Source organism: Ranitomeya imitator, chromosome 1, assembly GCF_032444005.1.
Source record: "Ranitomeya imitator isolate aRanImi1 chromosome 1, aRanImi1.pri, whole genome shotgun sequence".
In the NCBI taxonomy this organism is placed as follows: Eukaryota; Metazoa; Chordata; class Amphibia; order Anura; family Dendrobatidae; genus Ranitomeya; species Ranitomeya imitator.
Window position 1 is genome coordinate 374402982 of NC_091282.1, and position 23459 is coordinate 374426440.

Consider the following 23459-nt stretch of genomic DNA (forward strand, 5'->3'; position numbering starts at 1 on the left):
CACATTTCAAGTGACTTTGGGAGTGTCAATATAACAGAAGATACCCAAAAGTACTCCTCTAGGTGTGCAAAACCACATTCAAGAAGTTTATTAACCCTTCAGTTGCTTCACGAGAACTAAAGCAATGTGAAAGGAAAAAATGAACATTCTACTTTTTTCACAAAAAATTTACTATGGAACTATTTTTTTTTTTTCACAAGGGTATCAGGAGAAAATGGACCACAAAATTTGTGCAACTTCTCATGAATACACCGATACCCCCTATGTGGGGAAAAGCCACTGTTTGTGTACATGTCAGGGCTCAGAAGGGAGGGAGCACCATTTGACTTTTTGAATGCAAAATTGGCTGGAATCAATGATGGTGCCATGTCGGGTTTGGAGACCCCCTGATGTACTTAAACAGTGGAAACTCCAACCCTAACTCCAACACACCGCTAACCCTAATCCCAACCCTAACCACAACTCTAACCCCAACACACCCCTAACCCTAATCCCAACCCTAACCCCAACACACCCCTAACCTTAATCCCAAACCTAACCCCACACACCCCTAACCCTAATCCCAACCATAACCCTAACCACAAACCTAACCCTAGCACACCCCTAACCCTAATCCCAATCCTAACCCTAACCTTAATCCTAGCCCTAACCCTAGTCCTAACCCTAATCTTAGCCCTAACTCTAATCCTAACTTTAGCCCAACTCTATCCCTAACCCTAACTTTAGCCCAACTCACTTTAGCCCAACTCTAACCCTAATGGAAAAATGGAAATTAAAAAAAGTATTTAATTATTTTTCCTTATCAAAGGGGGTGATAGAAGGGGGTTTTATTTACTATATTTTTATTTTGATCACTGTGATAATGTCTATCACAGTGACCAAAATGATCCAATAGGAACATTTTCGTATTGTTGCCAGGTGCCGACAGGCAGATATCGGAGGGTGCTCTGCGCATGGGCCCACCATTTTCTCCTGGAAGAAGACGCTGACGGCCCGGGGGACATCACTGGGGAAATTCCCGGACTCCAGAGGTACAGGGGGGTGATCGGGGGACCCTATTTCTCTCTCCTCTGATGTGCAATCACATGAGAGGAGAGAGAAATTAACCCCTTCCCGACCTTTGACGCACCGTATGCGTCATGAAAACCTGTGCCATTCTGACCTGTGACGCAGCATATGCGTCATGGCCGGATTGGGCTCCTGCAGGCCGGGTGAAAGGGTTAACTCCAATTTCACCCGGCCTGCAGGGACAGGAGGAGTTGTACTTTAGCCCAGGGGGGGTGGCTTCATCCCCCCCCCCCCCGTGGCTACGATCGCTCTGATTGGCTGTTGAAAGTGAAACTGCCAATCAGAGCGATTTGTAATATTTCACCTAAAAAACTGGTGAAATATTACAATCCAGCCATGGCCGATGCTGCAATATCATCGGCCATGGCTGGAAACACTGATGTGCCCCCCCCCCCCACCGATTGCCCCCCCAGCCCTCCGATCTGTGGTCTGCTCCCCTCCGTCCTGTGCTCCGCTCCCCCGTCCTCCTGTCCGCTCCCCCCGTGCTCCAATCCCACCCCCCGTGCTCCAATCCCACCCCCCCTGCACTCTGATCCACCCCCCCGGACTGCGATCCACCCCCCCGCACTGCGATCCACCCCCCCGCACTGCGATCCACCCCCCCATGCTCCGATCCACCCCCCAGTGCTCCCTCCCCACCCCATCATACTTACCGAGCCTCCCGGTGTCCGTCCGTCTTCTTTCCTGGGTGCCGCCATCTTCCAAAATGGCGGGCGCATGCGCAGTGTGCCCGCCGAATCTGCCGGCCGGCAGATTCGTTTCAAGTGCATTTTGATCACTGTGATAAAACCTCACAGTGATCAAAATAAAAAAAATACTAAATGACCCCCCCCCCTCTTTGTCACCCCCATAGGTAGGGACAATAATAAAATAAAGAAAAAAATTTTTTTCTTCCACTAAGGTTGGGATTAGGGCTAGGGTTAGGGCTAGGGTTAGGGTTAGGGCTAGGGTTAGGGCTAGGGTTAGGGTTAGGGTTTCGGTATGTGCACACGTTTTCTGGTCCTCTGCGGATTTTTCCGCAGCGGATTTGATAAATCCGCAGTGCTAAACCGCTGCGGATTTATCGCGGATTTACTGCGGTTTTTCTGCGCATTTCACGCGGTTTTACAACTGCGGTTTACTATTGGAGCAGTTGTAAAACCAGTGCGGAATCCGCAGAAAGAAGTGACATGCTGCGGAATGTAAACCCCTGCGTTTCCGTGCAGTTTTTCTGCAGCATGTATACAGCGATTTTTGTTTCCCATAGGTTTACATTGAACTGTAAACCGCAGCATTTTCCGCAGCGTGTGCACATACATTTAGAATTAGGCTATGTGCACACAGTGCGGATTTGGCTGCGGATCCGCAGCGGATTGGCCGCTGCGGATTCGTAGCAGTTTTCCATCAGGTTTACAGTACCAAGTAAACCTATGGAAAACCAAATCCGCTGTGCCCATGGTGCGGAAAATACAGCGCGGAAACGCTGCGTTGTATTTTCCGCAGCATGTCAATTCTTTGTGCAGATTCCGCAGCGTTTTACACCTGTTCCTAAATAGGAATCCGCAGGTGAAATCCGCACAAAAAAACACTGGAAACGCAGTGCCTTTTACCCGCGGATTTTTCAAAAATGGTGCGGAAAAATCTCACACGAATCCGCAACGTGGGCACATAGTCTTAGGGTTAGGGTTGGAATTAGGGTTGTGGTTAGGGTTAGGGGTGTGTTGAGGTTAGGGTTGTGGTTAGGGGTGTGTTGGGATTAGGGTTGTAATTAGGGTTATGGCTACAGTTGGGATGAGGGTTAGGGGTGTGGGGGGGTTAGTGTTGGAGGTAGAATTGAGGGGTTTCCACTGTTTAGGCACATCAGGGGTCTCCAAACGCAACATGGCACCACCATTGATTCAAGCCAATCTTGTATTCAAAAAGTCAAATGGTGCTCCCTCACTTCCGAGCCCCGACGTGCGCCCAAACAGTGGTTTACCCCCACATATGGGGTACCAGCATACTCAGGATAAACTGCACAACAATTATTGGGGTCCAATTTCTCCTGTTACCCTTGTGAAAATAAAAAATTGCTTGCTAAAACATCATTTTTGAGGAAAGAAAAATGATTTTTTATTTTCACGGCTCTGCGTTGTAAACGTCTGTGAAGCACTTGGGGGTTCAAAGTGCTCACCACATATCTAGATAAGTTCCTTGGGGGGTCTAGTTTCTAAAATGGGGTCACTTGTGGGGGGTTTCTACTGTTTAGGCACACCAGGGGCTCTGCAAACGCAACGTGACGCCCGCAGACCATTCCATCAAAGTCTGCATTTCAAAAGTCACTACTTCCCTTCTGAGCCCCGACGTGTGCCCAAACAGTGGTTTACCCCACACATGGGGTATCAGCGTACTCAGGAGAAACTGGACAACAACTTTTGCAGTCCAATTTCTCCTGTAACCCTTGGGAAAATAAAAAATTCTGGGCTAAAAAATTATTTTTGAGGAAAGAAAACGTATTTATTATTTTCACGGCTCTGCGTTATAAACTTCTGTGAAGCACTTGGGAGTTCAAAGTGCTCACCACACATCTAGATAAGTTCCTTTCGGGGTCTAGTTTCTAAAATGGGGCCATTTGTGGGGGGTTTCAACTGTTTAGCCACATCAGGGGCTTTGCAAACGCAACGTGACGCCCACAGAGCATTCCATCAAAGTCTGCATTTCAAAACGTCACTACTTCACTTCCGAGCCCCGGCATGTGCCCAAACAGTGGTTTACCCCCACGTATGGGGTATCAGCGTACTCAGGAGAAACTGGACAACAACTTTTGGGGTCAAATTTCTCCTGTTACCCTTGGGAAAATAAAAAATTGCAGGCTAAAAAATCATTTTTGAGAAAATAATTTTTTTTTTTTTTCATGGTTCTGCGTTATAAACTTCTGTGAAGCACTTGGGGGTTCAAAGTGCTCACCACACATCTAGATTAGTTCCTTTGGGGGTCTAGTTTCCAAAATGGGGTCATTTGTGGGGGATCTGCAATGTTTAGGCACACAGGGGCTCTCCAAACGCAACATGGCGTCCGCTAATGATTGGAGCTAATTTTCCATTTAAAAAGCCAAATGGCGTGCCTTCCCTTCCGAGCCCTGCTGTGCGCCAAAACAGTGGTGTACCCCCACATATGGGGTATCAGCGTACTCAGGACAAACTGGACAACAACATTTGGGGTCCAATTTCTCCTATTACCCTTGGCAAAATGGGAAATTCCAGGCTAAAAAATAATTTTTGAGGAAAGAAAAATTATTTTTTATTTTCATGGCTCTGCATTATAAACTTCTGTGAAGCACCTGGGGGTTTGAAGTGCTCAATATGCATCTAGATAAGTTCCTTGGAGGGTCTAGTTTCCAAAATGGGGTCACTTGTGGGGGAGCTCCAATGTTTAGGCACGCAGGGGCTCTCCAAACGCGACATGGTGTCCGCTAACAATTGGAGCTAATTTTCCATTCAAAAAGTCAAATAGCGCTCCTTCCCTTCCGAGCCTTGCCGTGTGCCCAAACAGTAGTTTACCCCCACATGTGAGGTATCGGCGTACTCGGGAGAAATTGCCCAACAAATTTTTACGATCCATTTTATCCTATTGCCCATGAGAAAATGAAAAAAATTGAGGCGAAAAGAAATTTTTTGTGAAAAAAAAGTACTTTTTCATTTTTACGGATCAATTTGTGAAGCACTTGAGGGTTTAAAGTGCTCACTATGCATCTAGATAAGTTCCTTGGGGCATCTAGTTTCCAAAATGGGGTCACTTGTGGGGGAGCTCCAATTTTTAGGCACACGGGGGCTCTCCAAACACGACATGGTGTCCGCCAAAGAGTGCAGCCAATTTTTCATTCAAAAAGTCAAATGGCGCTCCTTCCCTTCCAAGCCCTGCCGTGCGCCCAAACAGTGGTTTACCCCCACATATGAGGTATCAGCGTACTCAGGACAAATTGGACAACAACTTTTGTGGTTGAGTTTCTCCTTTTACCATTGGGAAAATAAAACAATTGTTGCTAAAAGATCATTTTTGTGACTAAAAAGTTAAATGTTCATTTTTTCCTTCCATGTTGCTTCTGCTGCTGTGAAGCACCTGAAGGGTTAATAAACTTCTTGAATGTGGTTTTGTGCACCTTGAGGGGTGCAGTTTTTAGAATGGTGTCACTTTTGGGTATTTTCAGCCATATAGACCCCTCAAACAAACTTCAAATGTGAGGTGGTCCCTAAAAAAAATGGTTTTGTAAATTTCGTTGTAAAAATGAGAAATCGCTGGTCAAATTTTAACCCTTATAACTTCCTAGCAAAAAAAATTTTGTTTCCAAAATTGTGCTGATGTAAAGTAGACGTGTGGGAAATGTTATTTATTAACTATTTTGTGTCACATAACTCTCTGGTTTAACAGAATAAAAATTCAAAATGTGAAAATTGTGAAATTTTCAAAATTTTCGCCAAATTTCCGTTTTTATCACAAATAAACGCAGAATTTATTGACCTAAATTTACCACTAACATGAAGCCCAATATGTTACAAAAAAACAATCTCAGAACCGCTAGGATCCGTTGAAGCGTTCCTGAGTTATTACCTCATAAAGGGACACTAGTCAGAATTGCAAAAAACGGCCAGGTCTTTAAGGTCAAAATAGGCTGGGTCATGAAGGGGTTAAATGGAAAATGCCTTTTTTTGCGGTCGCCGCCATACCATTAACGGCGATCGCAACACCGGGGTCGATAAAAACCAACCCGAACCATGTTCTCTGGGGTCTCACCTACCACCAGTAGCCGAGACCCTGGAGAAATTCCTACTGTGGGGGGTGCTATACACTTTTCCACAGCACCTTTAAAAAGCGGCGCTGTCGTTTAAGTACCCTTAATTGCCACCGTGAAAAGGCGTATCAGCGGTCGTTAAGGGGTTAAAACACAAATTTCAGCAATACTTCTCTTATCAAGCTCAGATGTTTTGTTTAGCACCAGTAGCTTATCATTGCTGTGACTAGCTGGTCCTGTGAGCCCTGGTCTGTCACATCCCCTCATTGATCACTGCCTATAGACTTTGAACGGAGAGCCTTTGTGGGCGGGGTTAGCTTACTCAGCTCTGCTTCATTATTATTTTTAAAAACTTATTGAGTCAGAACTGCTACATCCAGTAATGCAAGTGATACATCATTTGATTCAGCTTGTCTTGGCCTACATCACGCTGCTCTCAGATGAGGTAGCAAAAACCTGCTGACAGATTCCCTTTAAAGAGATGTGGTTAGCAGACAGGCAACATGAAATACCAGTAGGCTGTTTCAGAGTAAAACATAGTTCATTGAAATGAGGCAGCTCGTCACTTTTTCATGTTAGCTGTGGTTAAGGGCAGCATGAAGACGTTGACAGGTTCCTTTTCATTACAGTTTCTTAGTGGAAATTACTTTTTCCATAAAAAAAAAATCTGCACCCATTGCCCTTAGCATCCAATCACAGAGCAGCTCTTATTTTCTAGATCAGTTTAATTAATTAAAGCTAAGCTCTGATTGGTTGCTGTGGGAGACAGAAAGCTTTTCTCTTGGACATTTTTAATAATTGATGCATATTGTTCCGCAGGAGTGCTATGATGATAACATGAAGTATTGTTAGGTAACTAAATTCCATGCAATTTAAGAGGCCACTCTGGATTCAGCGCAAAAATGTTATTCTATCTAGGGAAGTACGGTATGCAATTTTAGAGTTGCTTTGTGTATCAATTCTCAGCTTTCATCTGTTTTTTTGGCATTAAATTGGAAATCTTTATTACTTGTCTCCATACTAAAATGTACCTGGGTAGTAAGTGTAATAATAATAATTTTAGCAAATACCAACAATTATAAGTGTATTATAGCTCTTCTGACGCTGTGTTGCTTACCCCATTTGCAGGGCATCGCAGTAGCTTAGATATCCATAGTTACAACCACTTATATAGTGACATATAGTTAGCTGTTAGTGGTCGTAACCATGGATACATAAGCTCCTGCAATGCCTGCGCATGGGGTAAGGAACATAGCGAATTAAAAGAACTATACTACATTTTTAATTGGATATATTTCCTATTATTATTATTACTATTACACTAATCTTTTTTTTTAATTTAACTATTGTTTGGTCTTTGCAAATTGTATTTATTTATTTTAATCACTTTTATAGAGCCATTAATTCAACAACCCCTTATAGAAATTATCGGCACTGTCCCTATTGGGGCTCAGAATTCCTTTCAGTATGTCTCCGGAAAGTGGGGGGAAATTGGAGTACTCCTTGTAGATGTTGTCAATGGTGATATTTGAACCCAGAACCCCTGCACTGCAAGGCTACAGTGCTAACCACTGAGCCACCATGCTGCCGATGTTATGAACCTTTGTAATATACTTCATTTCCTTATTTTCTTTCTTTCTCTCCCAAAGTCCAAGCTGAAAGGGCTGTTTCATCTGCTTTAGTCATTCAGTTAGAGCAGCTGATTTGAACTGCCGCTGTATCAAAAAATACATACTTCATAGTGAGCTGCTCTGCTCCTCTTTCCCCCATGCTCAGACGGTGTTTGTAGAGAGGAAACTCACAGTGGAGTATAGATTTTAGGTAAGGTTGCAGGACAAAAAGCTCCTTTAACCCTTTTCTGACATTAGACGTAATAATCCGTTCAAGTGACCTTGGTCTATCTGACCAGGGACGGATTATTACGTCTGCACGAATGCCGGTGCATACGGGTGGTGTGTGGGCAATCACCGAACAAGATCGCAGCATTCTGGGAGCCAGCAGAGGGCTGACAGCCCCTCTGCCTTTGGATCGGAGACCCCGTAGCATGATGCGGGGTTCGATCGTTGCCATGGTGACCCGATGTCGTCATGACGACATTCGGGTCACCAGAGCTAGGAAACATACTGATCATGCATAGTACATGATCAGTAAGCTTCTCTGTCAGTGCTGATGCTGCTGCAAACCAATGCTGTAGAAGCAATCAGCCTGCAAAAAATGATAGTACCAAAGTGGGACTAAGTAAAAAAGTTTTTAAAAAAAGGTAAAAAAAAAGTTTTTTTTAAATAATTCTAAAAATATATATAAAAAATAAAAATTATAAAAAAACAAAAGATACTGTATATATAAATAAATGAATGAAAAAAAGATATAAACAATAAAAGTACACAGATTTGGTATCGGCGCGTCCACAACGACCCGACCTATAAAACTGTCCCACTAGTTAACCCCTTTACTGAACACCATATAAAAATAAATATAAAACAAGGCAAAAAAACAATGGCCTATCATCATACCGCCGAACAAAAAGTGGAATAAAACGCAATTAAAAAAAAGACGGATAGAAAATAGAAATCGTACCATTGAAAACGTCATCTTGTCCCGCAACAAAAAAAAATCTGCCATACAGCTCCATCAGTAAAAAATAAAAAAGTTATCGCTCTCAAAATAAAGCTATGCAAAAATAATTATTTTGTCTATAAAATAGTTTTTATTGTGTAACAGCGCAAAAACATAAAAAAAGATATAAGTGGGGTATCGCTATAATCGTAATGACATGAAGAATAAGACTGCCTTCTCAATTTTACCACACACGGAAGGGCCCCCCCCCAAAAAAAAAAAAAAAAAAAATCATGAATTGCTGGTTTTTGTTCATTCTGCCTCCCAAAAATCGGAATAGAAAATGATTAAAAGATGTCATGTCGAGGGGCGTGGTTTGCCAAGGGACAGGAGCAGACGTGTTTGTCTGAAGCTCCTGCTATTCCCTTGTTTGCTACTATTCAAACATACTTAAACGTGGACTATCTTACTCCCCAACCAACAAGAACATGTCAGGACCAGGGGGGACGAGGAAAAATGCCGGCACTCCGACTAAATCTCCCTCATTTGGGCTCAGAAGTACCCGGGAGAATCTCAGTAATGGCGGCCGCAAGCTTCCTTCTGGAGAGAGAGGAAGTAGTTCCGGGACTCAGAGCAGCAGAGCGACTGGTCGGAATACAGCGGTCCTGCAGCCCCAAAGACTACCGAAGACCACCCAAGCGGCTGTGCGGAGGTCCCCTATCCCTGCCTCTACCCCGGCACAGACTGCGGATAAGCCGGTAAGAGGCAGAGAGACCGCCGGGCACCACTATGCAGCGACGCGGCGGAGGTACACCGCAAATAGTGCAGCGGCGCCAGCGACGAGGATCCCTGCACCCGTCCAGCTACCGATGACAGGCGGGGAAGTGGATAGAAGACGCCGAGAGTCCACCCCAGCGTCGCAAGCCCCGGCATCGCTGAGGAAGCCGACAGAAGAGACACAGGCAGCTCAGCAGCCCAGCCGCGGAGAGATCCCCCTGACACACCGGAGCACACTAAGGTACGATGCCCAAGAATTCGTACCTGGATGTGAAGGGGGCAGAGGGGATCAATCACGGGGAGTGGCGGCAGAGGATGGTGAAGCCGGAGAGCAGCGGCAAGGCTTAACAGCTTCACTACACCCTGAGAGAGAGCATTACGGGTGCCGCACACCCCTCCAGAGCAGGAGGGGCAAATTGCCTAATGATAAAAAAAGCGGCAATAAGTGTAATTCATCAGACTGGGACAGACCCCTTAGGGATGGGACAGAATCGTACCCACAACAGGGGCACAATCACAGAGACAACTCCCTATCACCTCCAGTGCTGAATTTTGAGGAGGAAGAAGATGTACTATCACTGGAGCTGGGGATCCAGCTCAACACCACCAATGACTGTGTATCCTCAAAAAATAAATCCAATATGTGTAAGAATAAATCCTCTTCACTAAGAGAAATAGCAGAACTTGCTGCGACGATGCCCCATGCATTTATTGACTCACTCAATGCACAACTTGAAACCCGTACTGGAGGGATATCTAAAGATCAGCCCAATACTGACTATTCTCAGTTAACCCCTGACCCTCCTATGTCACCATTAGAAGAGAAATATGCACACCCAGACAACTGTATGGAATCTTCAGTTTCCTCCGACATTGACTACAACGGTTCATCTGATGACTTTGACAATGAGGGCCTATCAGGCTCAGACGGGTACTCAGAGGGGTCTAGCAACACTGAGGATTTGAGCGGCTTAGACGACATGTCAAAGTCCTCAGATAATAGCGACATGGAGCATGAACAATCTTGCTATGAGGTCCCTAATTACTCCTTGATAGACAAAATCTCAGCCTCTGACAGCTACCCCTCAGTGAAATTCATGGTTAATCTATGTAAGGCTCTCCTAACATCTATGGACATAACGGGAACCAGAACATCTGATAAAATCTTCAAAAAACTATTTAAAGACATTTTTTCACAAATTAATGCTGTTCCAACCTCTAACTTTAAAATGTCCCCTGTCAAACCTCCCTGAAAAAGTCTGACGCCTCTAGGGAACATCACGAGTTGAAGTCTTCCCATAATACAGGGGGTGAACCTATACAACCGGATCCTATGACCAATCTAAAAAAGGATATAGTCACATTTAAGAACAACTTATCAGATTTTGAAAACTTTAAAAGAAAGAACAACCTGAAAATCCGAGGAATCCCAGAATCAGTGGGAAAATCCCAACTGGGAGACTATGTCTCATCTATGATATCTTACCTGCTCCCTGATACGAAAGGGAAAACCTTAGTTGCGAAAACATTCAGGATACCCAGACCACCGTCTCTCCCGTCAAATCTAGCTGCAGACGTAATTATCTCATTCTATCCCAACTGGTTAAGAGAAGACTGGTAACAAGACTGGTAAAGAGACTCATTGCTCAATGTCGCAAGGGAATCAAAATTTCTCTCTTCCCCATACAGCCACTTGTCCTTCTACAGGGACCTGTGTAAGGATACTCTACAAAAACGAAAATCATTCCAACACGTCACCTATAGACTGCAGCAGGCTGGAATGCAGTACATTTGGCATCAGTTCTCCAGCCTAAGATTCTTTTTTGCGGCAAAGTGGCGCACCTTCACTTCTCCAGACGGGGCGGCGGACTTCCTGGATTGTGCGGGAATTGGTCCTCCTAGATCTCCCCCTGGCCCTGCGTCCAAACCCAAACCAAATTGAGAATTTTCAGGGACATCTCACTTCTTTACGTTTAGTCCACGTCACAGCCTGTATTTGAACCGAACATTTTGCCCACAAGGTCCATAGGTCATCTGATGATGTCCGGGAGCCGACAGGCCTTCACATAATCTTCATTTCTACTGGACAGCTTTTGAGCCATCTATACTTACGTGTATAATATGCCATCACTGAACAGCTTCAGAGCTAATGCATTATTTATGTCTATGCATTTCTTAACTAACCTTTTTGTTTTTAGGTTGTATTTTTGGAGCTGCAACATATCGTCAGAGTTATCTAATCAAGTTTAGGTGTGGCTTTCATATATTTGTTTCTTATATGTAAAATAATGGCCACTATATTACTCTACAAACCTACTATGATGCTTTATCTCAATGCCACTCCAACTTTGTATATTCTTACTGTATTGTGTGACGGTCCATCTCCCCTATTTTTATAGGGGTACTTTCCCTACACTCATATCCCTCCCTTTCCCTCCCTTCCCCCTCCCCTGATCTACCCTCCCCAGTTAAAAAGTTTGGAAAACCCAATAAATTCTTTGGAACAAAAGATGTCATGTCCCCAAAAATGGTACCAATATAAAAGTCAACTTTTATAACATTTATCCTGCGCCCTGCGCTGACCGCTTGCATCAGGGTTTCCGTGTAAATCTCTGAAATATGTGATTCAGACAGAACCTCTGGCGAAAGATTCCCTATAATGAAGCAGATGGAGGCACTGTCGATGCCATCTGACCTGATGAATTCATTGAGAGGTATAGTTTGTAAAATGAGGTCTCTTATGGGGAGCTCTGCTTTTCTGGCACCGCATGGGCTCTCCCAGTGGGTCATGTCACCTGCAAACCTTAACAGTAACATCTGGCGCTCCTTGCCGTCTGAGCTTTGCACTTTGCCTGAAAAACATTTCCCGATTACATGTAGGGTATTGGCATACTCAGTTCCTCAAAGGTAGTATTCCCCCAAATATGGGATATCGACGTACTCAGGAAAAATTGCACAAGCTGTATAATGCAATTTCTCCTGTTCCCCTTATGAAAATGCAACATTTGGGGCCAAAATAACATTTTTGTGGGGAAAATTTGATTTTTTTTTTTATTTTCACGGCTCAATGTTATAAAGTTCCGTGATGCACCTGGGGGTTCAATGTGCATCCAAGTACATTCCTTGAGTGGTCTAGTTTCTAAAATGGGGTCACTTGTGATTTTTTCACTGTTTAGGCACATCAGGGCCTCTCGAAATGGGATATGACATCTGCTACTGATTCCAGGAAATTTTACAAAAATCAAATGACGCTCCTTCCCTTCTAAGCCCTGCTGTGCGTCCAAATAGTAGTTTCCTCCCTCATATGGGGTATCGGCGTATTCAGGAGAAATTGCACTACAAATTGTATGGTGCAATTTCTCCTGTTACCCTTATGAAAATGCAAAATTTGGGGCTAATATATAATTTTTGTGAGGAAAATGTGATTTTATTATTTTCACGGCTCAACGTTATAAACTTCTGTGAAGCACTTGGGTGTTCAAGGCACTCACCACCCAGCAAAATACATTCCTTGAGGTGTCTAGTTTGCAAAATGGGGTCACTTGTGGGGGTGTCCACTGTTTAGGCACATCAGGGGCTCTCCAAATGGGATATGACATCTGCTAATGATTCCTGGAAATTTTGCATTCAAAAAGTCAAATAGCGCTTCTTCCCTTTCAAGCCCTGCTATGCGCCCAAACAGTAGTTTTCATTCTTATATTGAGTATCGGCGTACTCAGGAGAAATTGCACAACAAATCGTATGGTGCAATGTCTCCTGTTACCCTTATAAAAATGCAATATTTTGTGCTAAACACATATTTGTGAGGAAAGTTTGATTTTTTTTATTTTTACGGCTCATAGTTATAAACTTCTGTGAAGCACCTGAGGGTTCAATGTGCTCATTTAGATCAGTACCATGAGGAGTCTAGTTTCCAAAACGGTGTCACTTGTGGGGAATCTTCATTGTTTAGGCACATCAGAGGCTCTCCAAACGCGACATGGTGTCCGCTAATTGTTCCAGCAAATTTTGCATTCGAAAATTCAAATGGTGCTCCTTCCCTTCCAAGCTCTGCCGTGTGCCCAAACAGTGGTTTTCGCACTCATATGTGTTTTTGGCATGCTCAGGAGAAATTACACAACAAATTTTGGGGCCCATTTTTTCCTGTTACCCTTGTCAAAATAAAAAAAAATTGGATCTGAAGTCAATTTTTTGTGAAAGTTTTTTAAAATTCCTGTGAAGCACCCAAAGGGTTATTAAACTTTTTGAATGTGGTTTTCAGCACCTTGAGGGGTGCAGTTTTTTCAGAAAGGTGTCACTTTTGGGTATTGTGTATCATATAGACCCCTCAAAGTGACTTCAAATGTGACGTGGTCCCTAAAAAAATGGTTTTGTAAATTTTGCTGGAAAAATGAAAAATTGTTGGTCAACTTTTAACCCTTATAACTTCCTAACCAAAAAAATTTTAGTTCAACAATTATGCTGATGGAAAGTATACATGTGATAAATGTTATTTATTAACTATTGTGTGTGACATATCTGTGATTTAAGTGCATGAAAATTTAAAGTTGAAAAATTGCAAAATTTTCCAAATTTTCACAAATGATACCGAAGAAATGTTATCACTATCATGAAGTACAATGTGTCATGCAAAAAAACTATCTCAGAATCACCGAGAACCATTGAAGCTTTCCAGAGTTATTACCTCAAAGTGACAGTGGTCAGAATTGTAAAAATTGGCTCGGTCATTAATGTGAAAATTAGCCTTGGGGTAAAAGGGATAAAGCACTGGCTGAGTGTCGGGGAACACATTTTCCTATGTACGCTTATTCCTGATCATCATGATAAATGCACAGTCTAAATGCAAAGTGAGCCCGTCTCACACATCAGTTTTATTCTACTTGTGAGGGTAGATCACAGACCCATCATAATGAATGTGACCCCAAAAAGGGAGACATGTCCAACTGTAATCCATGTTGAAAATAAAACTTGCCAATACAAGTCAATGGCCCCATGCAAAAAAAATGAATAGCATTTATTGTTTAACAGGTAGATAAAGCAAAGTTATTTTTCAGACGTAAAAAATGGAATAAAATAAAAATTGTAAAACTGAAACTGACACTTGGACCAAAAACGGGTCCAGCATCCTGAAAAAAAAAACCCACAAAGTCTCTCACGTTTGAGAAAACAATTAATATGTGAAAACATCCCTAAGAGGCCATGATTGTAATTTTTATTTCATAGATCAACAGAACACATGAAAATGAAAAAACTTTGTAACATATCTTATCAGAGAAATGTGTTACTTTCTCTTCCTGGAATTCTCAATTCATTGGTAAAATTTATGAAATCTATATTCAGTGAAGACAGACTTTAACATTACTGAAGTAGGAGTCACAGTTGGTTCTTTTAAAATTCTATGGAGAGGCGAGGAGGATTAAGAGGCAGTCACAGACATTCTGCTGAAAGTTCTCTTAAAACGACAGCTACAGTTCTCTATAGTACTTCACAGATTTTACCCATGAATTGACAATTTTGATAATAAAGGGATTGTTCAGGCTTTTCACAAAAGTCTACAGTCACTCTTTGTGACTGCAGAGTTGTGACCCACACATGGTTCGCAGCCCACACTGTGAAGATTTTCTCAAAGGTGAGATAGGGCGATCATGTCACTGCAAGTATACTATATGCATACTTCTGGCCACATTCTGACTAGACTTGTGTTTGTCACTCATATTGAGCGAGACCGCACACACCCAGTTGAAAAGTGACCGAAAGTATGCATATCGCTTAGTAGTGCTCACTAGTGATGAGCGAGTGTACTCGTTACTCGAGTTTTCCGAACATGCTCAGGTGTTCTCCGAGTGTCTTGGGCGTGTGCTCATACATTATGTTTGTGTTCCCGCAGCTGCATGATTTGCAGCTGTTAGACAACCTGAACACATGCAGGGATTGTCTGTTTGTTAGGGAATCTCCACATGTATTCAGGCTGTCTAGCAGCTGCAAATCATGCAGCTTCAGGGACTCAAACATAATCTATGAGCACACCCAAGATACTCGGAGAATACCTGAGTATGCTCGGAAAACTCGAGTAACGAACACACTCATCACTAGACTGCTCACATCAAAGCTCAGTCTCGACACCGGCACCAAAGAAGTTTCATAGCGTGCTCTGCGTGCTATATGTGGATTCACAAACCTGCAGTCACACAGAGTGACTGCCAACTTTTGTGAAAAGCCAGGACACCCCCTTTAAATGCATGAGCATAGAGTCTGCAGCATAGAGTTTGGGAGAAAAGAAAGCCAATAAGGTTAAGGAGTATCTTGCAAAGACTTGCAACTTTGCACAGATCGATCAATAATTAATTAAAAAAAGTTTAGATACTCTGTAAGGCTGCCGTCACACTAACAGTATTTGGTCAGTATTTTACCTCAGTATTTGGAAGCCAAAACCAGGAGTGGAACAATTAGAGGAAAAGTATAATAGAAACATATGCACCACTTCTACATTTATCACCCACTCCTTGTTTTGGCTTAGAAAAACTAAAGTAAAATACTGACCAAATACTGATAGCGTGACACTGGCCTAAGACAGGGATGGGGAACTTTTTTTTTGCCAAGGGCCATTTGGATATTTATACCATCCTTCGGGGACCATATAAAATTTTCAACTTGAAAATTACCCTGCTCTATTTGGTCAAACATTTAATTAACTCATCCCTAATGTGATAGCTGTAACTGCTTCTCCTTGGTGAGACTGTTATGTTAGGTGGTATGAATGATGTTGCTACTCGTAACTGCTTTTCCAGATTTGTGTCGGTCTGGAGCGAAGGTGACTATTTGTGATGATAAGTTTTGTAAAGAACTCACAGCAGTAAGTCGTACCGAACACAGATGTATATTACACTGCTGGTCTCCTCACTGTGGGAAACTCATCATTGCTCACATTACATACATAAAACTCAAACAGTGGAAGATCTGCAGTATACACATAGACACCGAGTCTGCCATATACATCACATAGGAGACACCGAGGAGTCTGCCATATACATCACATAGGAGACACCGAGACTGCTGTAATACATCATATAGAAGACATCGAGATTGCTGTATTTACATCAGAGGAGATGTGGGGCAGGGTTCTATACATCACATGAGATATGTGTCAGCATTCTATATATCAGAGGAGATATAGGGCTGCGGTATATTCATCAAAGCAGACAAAAGGCTGCGGTATATTCATAACAGAAGACATGGGGCGGTGGTAAAGTAATCACAGGAGACATGGGGCTGCAGAATAGGCATCACAGAAGACTCTAGGACTGCAGTATATACATCACCGGAAACATGGGACTGCAGCATAGTCATCAAGGCAGACACAGGACTGAGGCATAGACATCACAGCAGACACGGGACTGAGGCATAGTCATCACAGCAGACACGGGACTGAGGCATAGTCATCACAGCAGACATGGGGCTGCGGTTTATACATGACAGGAGACATGGACTGCAGTATAGACATCACAGGAGGAGACATTGGGCTGGGGTATAAAGACATCTCACGAGCAAGGGGCTGCAGTACAGATGTCACAGCGGATGCCGCGTTACTGTGGGACAGGAGCACATTGCGCGCAAACTCAGACCACAAAGTACGTCCTGACTCTGGCACTGGCCAGCGGTAGGATATGATCTTTCACTGCATGTGCCACAGCGTTCAGTAATGAGCACTGCATGCACGTGCTTGCAGGATAAAAAGAAATTAAAGGGTTGGCAGCCAGCAAAATGCAGAGTCGGCTCGAGCACTGCGATTCCAGGAAATCCCTGCTTTAAGAAACAGCTCCAATAACTGTACTGTCATTGCAATTGATCCTTTACCTTCGTGTTTATCACATGACCAGGACAAGTTTTCTATTAAATGCCGGTAAATATAGAGATAGCTGTATTTAACCATTTAGGCTAACTATCCACAATGATTATTTAGTAAGATTTTGGTTTAGCAGATTTTCTTCAGAATTTCTGCAGCTACTACGTGAAATAGGTAACTTGCATTTTCACTTCTTTTTTACGTGCATTTTTTAAATGAGTTTTTATCGCATTTGTTCAGCTGCATTTTTTGTCCTTTTTTTGGTAAATCTTGATTCTAGTTAAAACTGCTGTGTTTTGGATACTTCCTGTTACTTAGCTTTTTAAAAAACATAATTGATAACTTCAGGTGTGGAATACACGCGTCTATATTGTGTTAACACTGTGGAAACACAAAAAAAATTGCATAAGTGTTTTTTTTATCTGCAGATGAGGAAATAATTTCATTAAGGCTTATGTTACAAATCTCTAAATTGATGCATATTTACAGTAAGAGTATTTGACAGGTTGCAGATTTCAAAATCACACAACAAATCAAGTTCCCAAGTGTAAAAAAAAAGCCCAGTGGGCATGAGACTTCTATAAATCTCATACGTTTTGTTGGAACTGTAAAACGCTGTGTTTTTTTAGAACGGATACATGCAGAGGAAAAAACGCATTAAATATTAAAAGCCCCCATCACCACCATTTTTGTATTCCCCTGCAGTCTAGCCTCTGCCTGGTCTTCTTAGGAAATTGTCACATTTGCTTTATATTGCCATACCAAAGTATTTCAGTCAAATGATCGCCGTAGACAGAGTGTAATAAATAAGTGAATGTTAATTAAAAAAAAGTAAAAAAAAAAAAAACAAAATGTTTGATTTTTTTCCCAAAAATTAAAAATGATAATAAAAAACATATTTGGTATCACAGTGTCCGCAAAAGTCTGATGTATGAAAATCTAAAATTAAGTAACCTCAACAGAAAACATTGTAAAAAAAAAAATTGAGAAAATCAGTGTTTTTGGTTATCACTAGTGATAAGCGAGTGTACTCGGGTGACCTCCGAGTATTTATGACTGCTCGGAGATTTAGTTTTCATCGCGGCAGCTGAATGATTTACAGCTACTAGCCAGCTTGATTACATGTGGGGATTCCCTAGCAACCAGTCAACCCCACATGTACTCAGTCTGGCTAGTAGCTGTAAATCGTTCAGCTGCCGCAATGAAAACTAAATCTCCGAGCAGTCATAAATACTCGGAGGTCACCCGAGTGTGCTCGGGGAAAACCCAAGCAACGAGTACACTCGCTCATCACTAGTTATCACGCATCCCCCAAAAAAGGGAGTTGAAAGCTAAAAAAATGTTGAATGTACCCCAAGATTGTACCAATAAAAACTACAGCTTGTCACACCAAAAACAAGCCCTCATGCAGGGAGAGATTTAAGAAAAAAACCTTACGGGTCTTAGAAAATGAACACACAAACCAATATATTTTACTTACAAAGTTTAGATCTTTTTTACCACTAAAATGTAAAAAAGCTATCCAAGTATAGTATTATCGTGAATGAACACGGAGAATTATTTATCCAATGAACACTATAAAAATAATGACAGAGTTGCATTTTCTCACAAATTCACCTCCCATGGATTTTTTTTCCCATCTCCAGAAACAAGCAATCATATGGCTTTGTTGACCAAACAATAAAAAAAAGTAATGACTATTGGATAATGTGGTGGAAAAAAAAGAGCTCAGAAACAAAAATGGTCTCAGATAGGAAGGGGTTAAACTAAAAAAACTGACTGTGAGATCTTCAGGCATCACATAGTCTTATAATTTGATCTGCAGTAACATTTTCTGAGGCGAGGTTGATGCACAGCCATGGCTGCATAATTGGGTACTTGTCAGGTATCTGGTTATGGGAGACATCTGGGCCCACATTGGAGAAGAGTGAAGCCACTTCTTAAGCTGGCAATACATATACCCTAGTTATCGGTTAAACCATTGTCTGGCCAAACAGTTATTTCACAGCCTTATCTCATGGCATAAACCAGAAATGAGTATCTCGAATCAAATACATCTGATCCTCCTTTCCCAGATGTATGGCATTTGCTTTAGTTGAGGGGCACCCATAGGTATATTTTTGGCAGGAACCATTAATAGTGAATGGGCAGTCTGCGTCTGGCTTTTCTATCATGTTACGCACAGCGCTCAATGAGCCCTGTGTACATAGCGGAGGATGTTCTGCATCTTCCTCTCTAGGACTCGGTGACTTATCATGTGATCTGTGAAATGACAGCCCTGAATCAGACTACCAATAACAAGGCTGTCTTCCCTTGTAACTAGGGCTGGTAGGATAGCTCCAGATACAAAGGAAAAATGTGAACGACAAGCTGATCCTATCACACGGAGGAAAATAATCCTGATAGTCCACCTATTAATAAGTTATAGGTGATATAACAGCACATACATACTATTGATGCCTACTCATTAAGAACAAAAAAAGCTTTAAATGACTTTATTAAGTTCTTTAAAATGGATAGCCAACCCAAAGGAAAGATTGGTGGTGGCCTTACTCACAGCAACCCCACCGTTTACAGTGGAGTGGTGCCTGTTATAAAATCAAGGAAACTTGTGCTCACTGTGTTCCAAAGCATCTATTTTAAAGAACTAGAAAGTGAGATAAATTATTTGCAATCTATCCTGTTATTAACAGTTTATTCAGAAATTGCTAGTTATCCAATGCACAAATTCATTGTTTTAAGTAAAGGCAAAACTGCCTTTGCTTTAAGAAATGTAACAAAGTTTTATGAACTTTGTTCAGTTCTGCTTGGGCAAAATTCTATTTATAGGTTAAAAAAAAGAATATCATACAAATAAACTATTGTTTGGAAGAACTGTTGTGTCAGTAGCATCTTCTAGTTACACCTACCTGGCTAGTGCCATCTCTTGCTTCTGTCTTGCTGTAACCTCTGCTCTTCTTGCAGCCTCTACAGCTCTCTCCACCTTCTCTCTCCCTTTTCCTCTTCGTAGTGGAAACAGACTCTTGACTTTTCCACTGGCCAACATGTTCATTTTATATTTTCCCTCTTCACGTGACCCATCAGGATACGTGGTTCTACCATAGCCATGCCTTCGATTTCGCAACCATTCTCCTTCGTAGCAAAGGCCGTTGGACCTTCGACTTACTCCATACCCACTGCGCCGGTCACCCTTCCATTCACCAGCATAAGTCTCTGTTTCCCATGCAGCAATTGGCAACTCAGATTCTGTTTCTGCTACACTAGCACTTGAACCATCCTGACTGGCACTTGACCCCAAAGATCCTCCAGCTCCTCTTGTTTCACTTCTTATAGAACTGCGTTGGCTGTCTCGACCACTTGAAGGTGCTTTGGTGTCTGATCCACGATGTAATCGGAAACCACTGAGTATGAGAGAACGTGTGAAAAAAAAGCCTCTCTTTTTGGGCTTACCACTGCCTCCAGGTCCAGGGCCATCTGATCCAACCCCTCGAACTTTCAGTACAAAACCTCCACGTGAGCCAGAGGCTGGACTTCCTGGCAGCAGTTCTGGATTGGCATGAGAATGGGGACCAGGAGAATGTGGCAAGGAATTCAGGGTTGGTGTTCTAGGAGAACGTAGGAGTGCAGCTTGGTGATATGGAACACTCTGTCGTACCCCATATCCATGACGCTTACCAGTCTGCCACTGTCCTTGATATGTACCTGCAGGGAAGAAAAAGAATTAAAAGTCATGTCGGCATACAATTAATTGGTTATTATACAGATCTTTGCTGTAGTAGTGGACTAGTCATTCCAAACATGGCATGTTATTACCTAATCACAGTATTGGTGATAGCTTGCTGATTGCTGGGGGGGCTTCCTGTTGGGACCCACTTTGATCCTGAGAACAATGCCCTGAAAAGCCCTGTTGGAATGGATTTGTGGTTGTACATGCACGCTACCACTATGGCAGTCCCATACACAGTGAATGAAGCGGTGGCGCATATGCATAGCCATCACTCCATTGAAATTATGCATTGCAAAGTTGGGACTGGTATTAAGTTATCACATATTCTAAGGATAGGTGATAACTTGACATATTAGGAATAATATTTTAATATCAGAATTATCAAAATATATTGTGACAGGTTCATTTTACCAAAGCAGAGAATGTTTTTCACTTTGCAGCGTTTATGGACTGTGTCATATGTGTTAGGCAGTAAGTAAAATCCATTAAAGTATAGATGATTGATGTCTTACCTCCATCTGAATATGTCTCCACACCATATCCATCCTGCTGTCCATCTGTCCATAGGCCTTCATATCGTGCTCCGGAGAGGCTCTCTCTCACTCCAAGCCTTCCTTTTAATCCATGTGTCCACTCGCCTCGATACAGCCATCGCCCTTTGTGCTCTTCACCCAGCCCATTTCTTTTGCCTTGGTCCCAGTATCCACGATATGTGTTACCACTGGGCCACGTATAAACTCCCAGAGATTCAAATCCATTACTCCAAAGGCCACTGTATTCTCCTTGCCTCGTAGGGCCCTTGCATACGCCATATCCATGTGCTCGACCCTCATGCCAGTCTCCCACATAACATCCACCATCTGAAAACCCAAATGTTCCCCCGCTGAACATGCAAAAGCCGGTCTCACATCGATCTCGTCCGACCCCCAGTTTGCCTCTTAATTGCCTGTCCCACAATCAATGCATATTTAATTTCTCTGTCTCCTATGGCGTTCACACATTGATGTATAAAGAGTTGGATTCATGTATACACTCAGTTTATTTAATTTCTATTTTTCACCTTTTTCCTCCAAGGCAAGTTTCTATGAATGCAAGATTAAATTTCCTTTATTGCCTGTCCCTATACCTGTGTGTCCGTTGTCCAGGTAGAAGCTCTTATCCAGTCCCTAATGGTCTCTCACAGTCAATCTCAGTTCGGGCACATGACCACTAAAAATACCTAAAAAAGAGAAAACATGACAGTTACACCAAATACTATACATGGTTCAGTGAGTTTACACTCTGTTGTCAATGCAGTGAGAATGGAAATCCACATTCTTTTTCAAGCTCTGATAGGGGACACTGGGGGTCAGACTTCATCTATTTCATGAGATTATTCACTTCACCAGACAATATGTAAATTATTAATGAGGCATAGTAAAAAAGAAACATGACTGGCAGTACGATTGTGAGCAGACTTTGGGGAGCCTAACAAAGAGAACAAATTAGACAGTGTAGTATCTAAATGTAGAAAAGTCAAGGTTTACGGTATAATGGGCACATATGGTGTCTTGTGGTAACACGTAAGATAGCATGGCTCAACCAAGGGATACGCACATTATCGAAAATGTGTCTGCCAACCTTAAAAAACTAAAGCACTACTATTTCTAGGTCACTGACATGCATGTATGTACAGAACACATGTGAATATTACAGAAAACAAGCTACATAGTCATTATTATGAATAGCAACATAATGGCAGGTATTGATTCCAGCAAGTGCACACAGGGGGGATTATCAGATGGGCACCTACTCATCCCAGGGTAGGAAATACCCAAGATAACGTGGCAATGAGCCCAGATATAGCGTGCAGCACGGAGTGGAACCCCGATCATACACCTATGTACATGGCACACATTACATTCACTCACACACAGCTCCTCACTCACCTCTCTGTGCTTATAGATGCAGGTCTGAGACGGCTGGAGGGGTGGAGGATGGAAAGGAGGAGGAGAGCGAAATATGGAGGGGCTTCTGTCGGGGTGGAGATGTGCAAAGAGGGTTAGTGGTGGCCAGGAGGGGGAGGAGGGCTGGAAGTTTGGAGCATTTATGATATCCAGTCAGTGGTAAAGATGTGCTGTGGGCGAGCGAGAGATGATGGGTGGGGGTGCAGGAAGAAGGGTGGATATGGGGAGGGAAGTTGGGGTCATTTGAGGTGACTAAATATACACTGATGCCCAGGTTGCAGGGCACCTTGTTTACTTGGCATAGTGTAAAAGTCATCAATTAAATATTAGATATATGAAACCTATGAGCATGCTAGAACTAAATGCATGTATCGCTAGCAATAAATGCAGGTTTTGGCGGATCATCTGCCATTATTTACCTATGTATACACATGCACTATAGTGTATACAGCTCTGCTCATCAGCACACAGCCTTCTTTTTCTCCCTAGCAACATCTTGCAGCTGGCCCCTGACTACCGTCTCCATGGTAGCAGAAGGAAGAGAGAGGCGGTCCCATGGAAACAGTTGCCATGGAAAAGAGGGCTGCAGCATCCCCTGCTATCTTGTTACATACACACTGACAGACATAAACATGGATACAGCTAACTAGGCTCATAAATCCTAATCAGGCCTGCCATGTTCTCATTTTCCTACCGGTGGTTATTCACCTGTGAATGATGCTGCTAGCGTGCAGGACGCCGGTGTGATGGTTACTGAGATGTCTTCATTTGCACAAGGAGTGATATGTACATTTT

At 42.6% G+C, this 23459-nt stretch overlaps 1 protein-coding gene across 1 annotated transcript in view; it reads right to left on the reverse strand.

Moving 5' to 3' along the window:
* The window catches only part of JPH4 (junctophilin 4), a 79225-nt gene extending 56077 nt beyond the window's left edge, over positions 1 to 23148 (reverse strand). The window contains exons 1-3 of the mRNA XM_069761798.1: positions 22647 to 23148; positions 21231 to 21937; positions 19901 to 20693 (exon numbers count right to left, since the gene is read on the reverse strand). Coding sequence (XP_069617899.1) covers positions 19901 to 20693; positions 21231 to 21609 — 1172 coding nt within the window. The 5' untranslated portion in view covers positions 21610 to 21937; positions 22647 to 23148. The remainder of the gene's footprint in view (positions 1 to 19900; positions 20694 to 21230; positions 21938 to 22646) is intronic.
* Between the last annotated feature and the right edge of the window lie 311 nt (positions 23149 to 23459).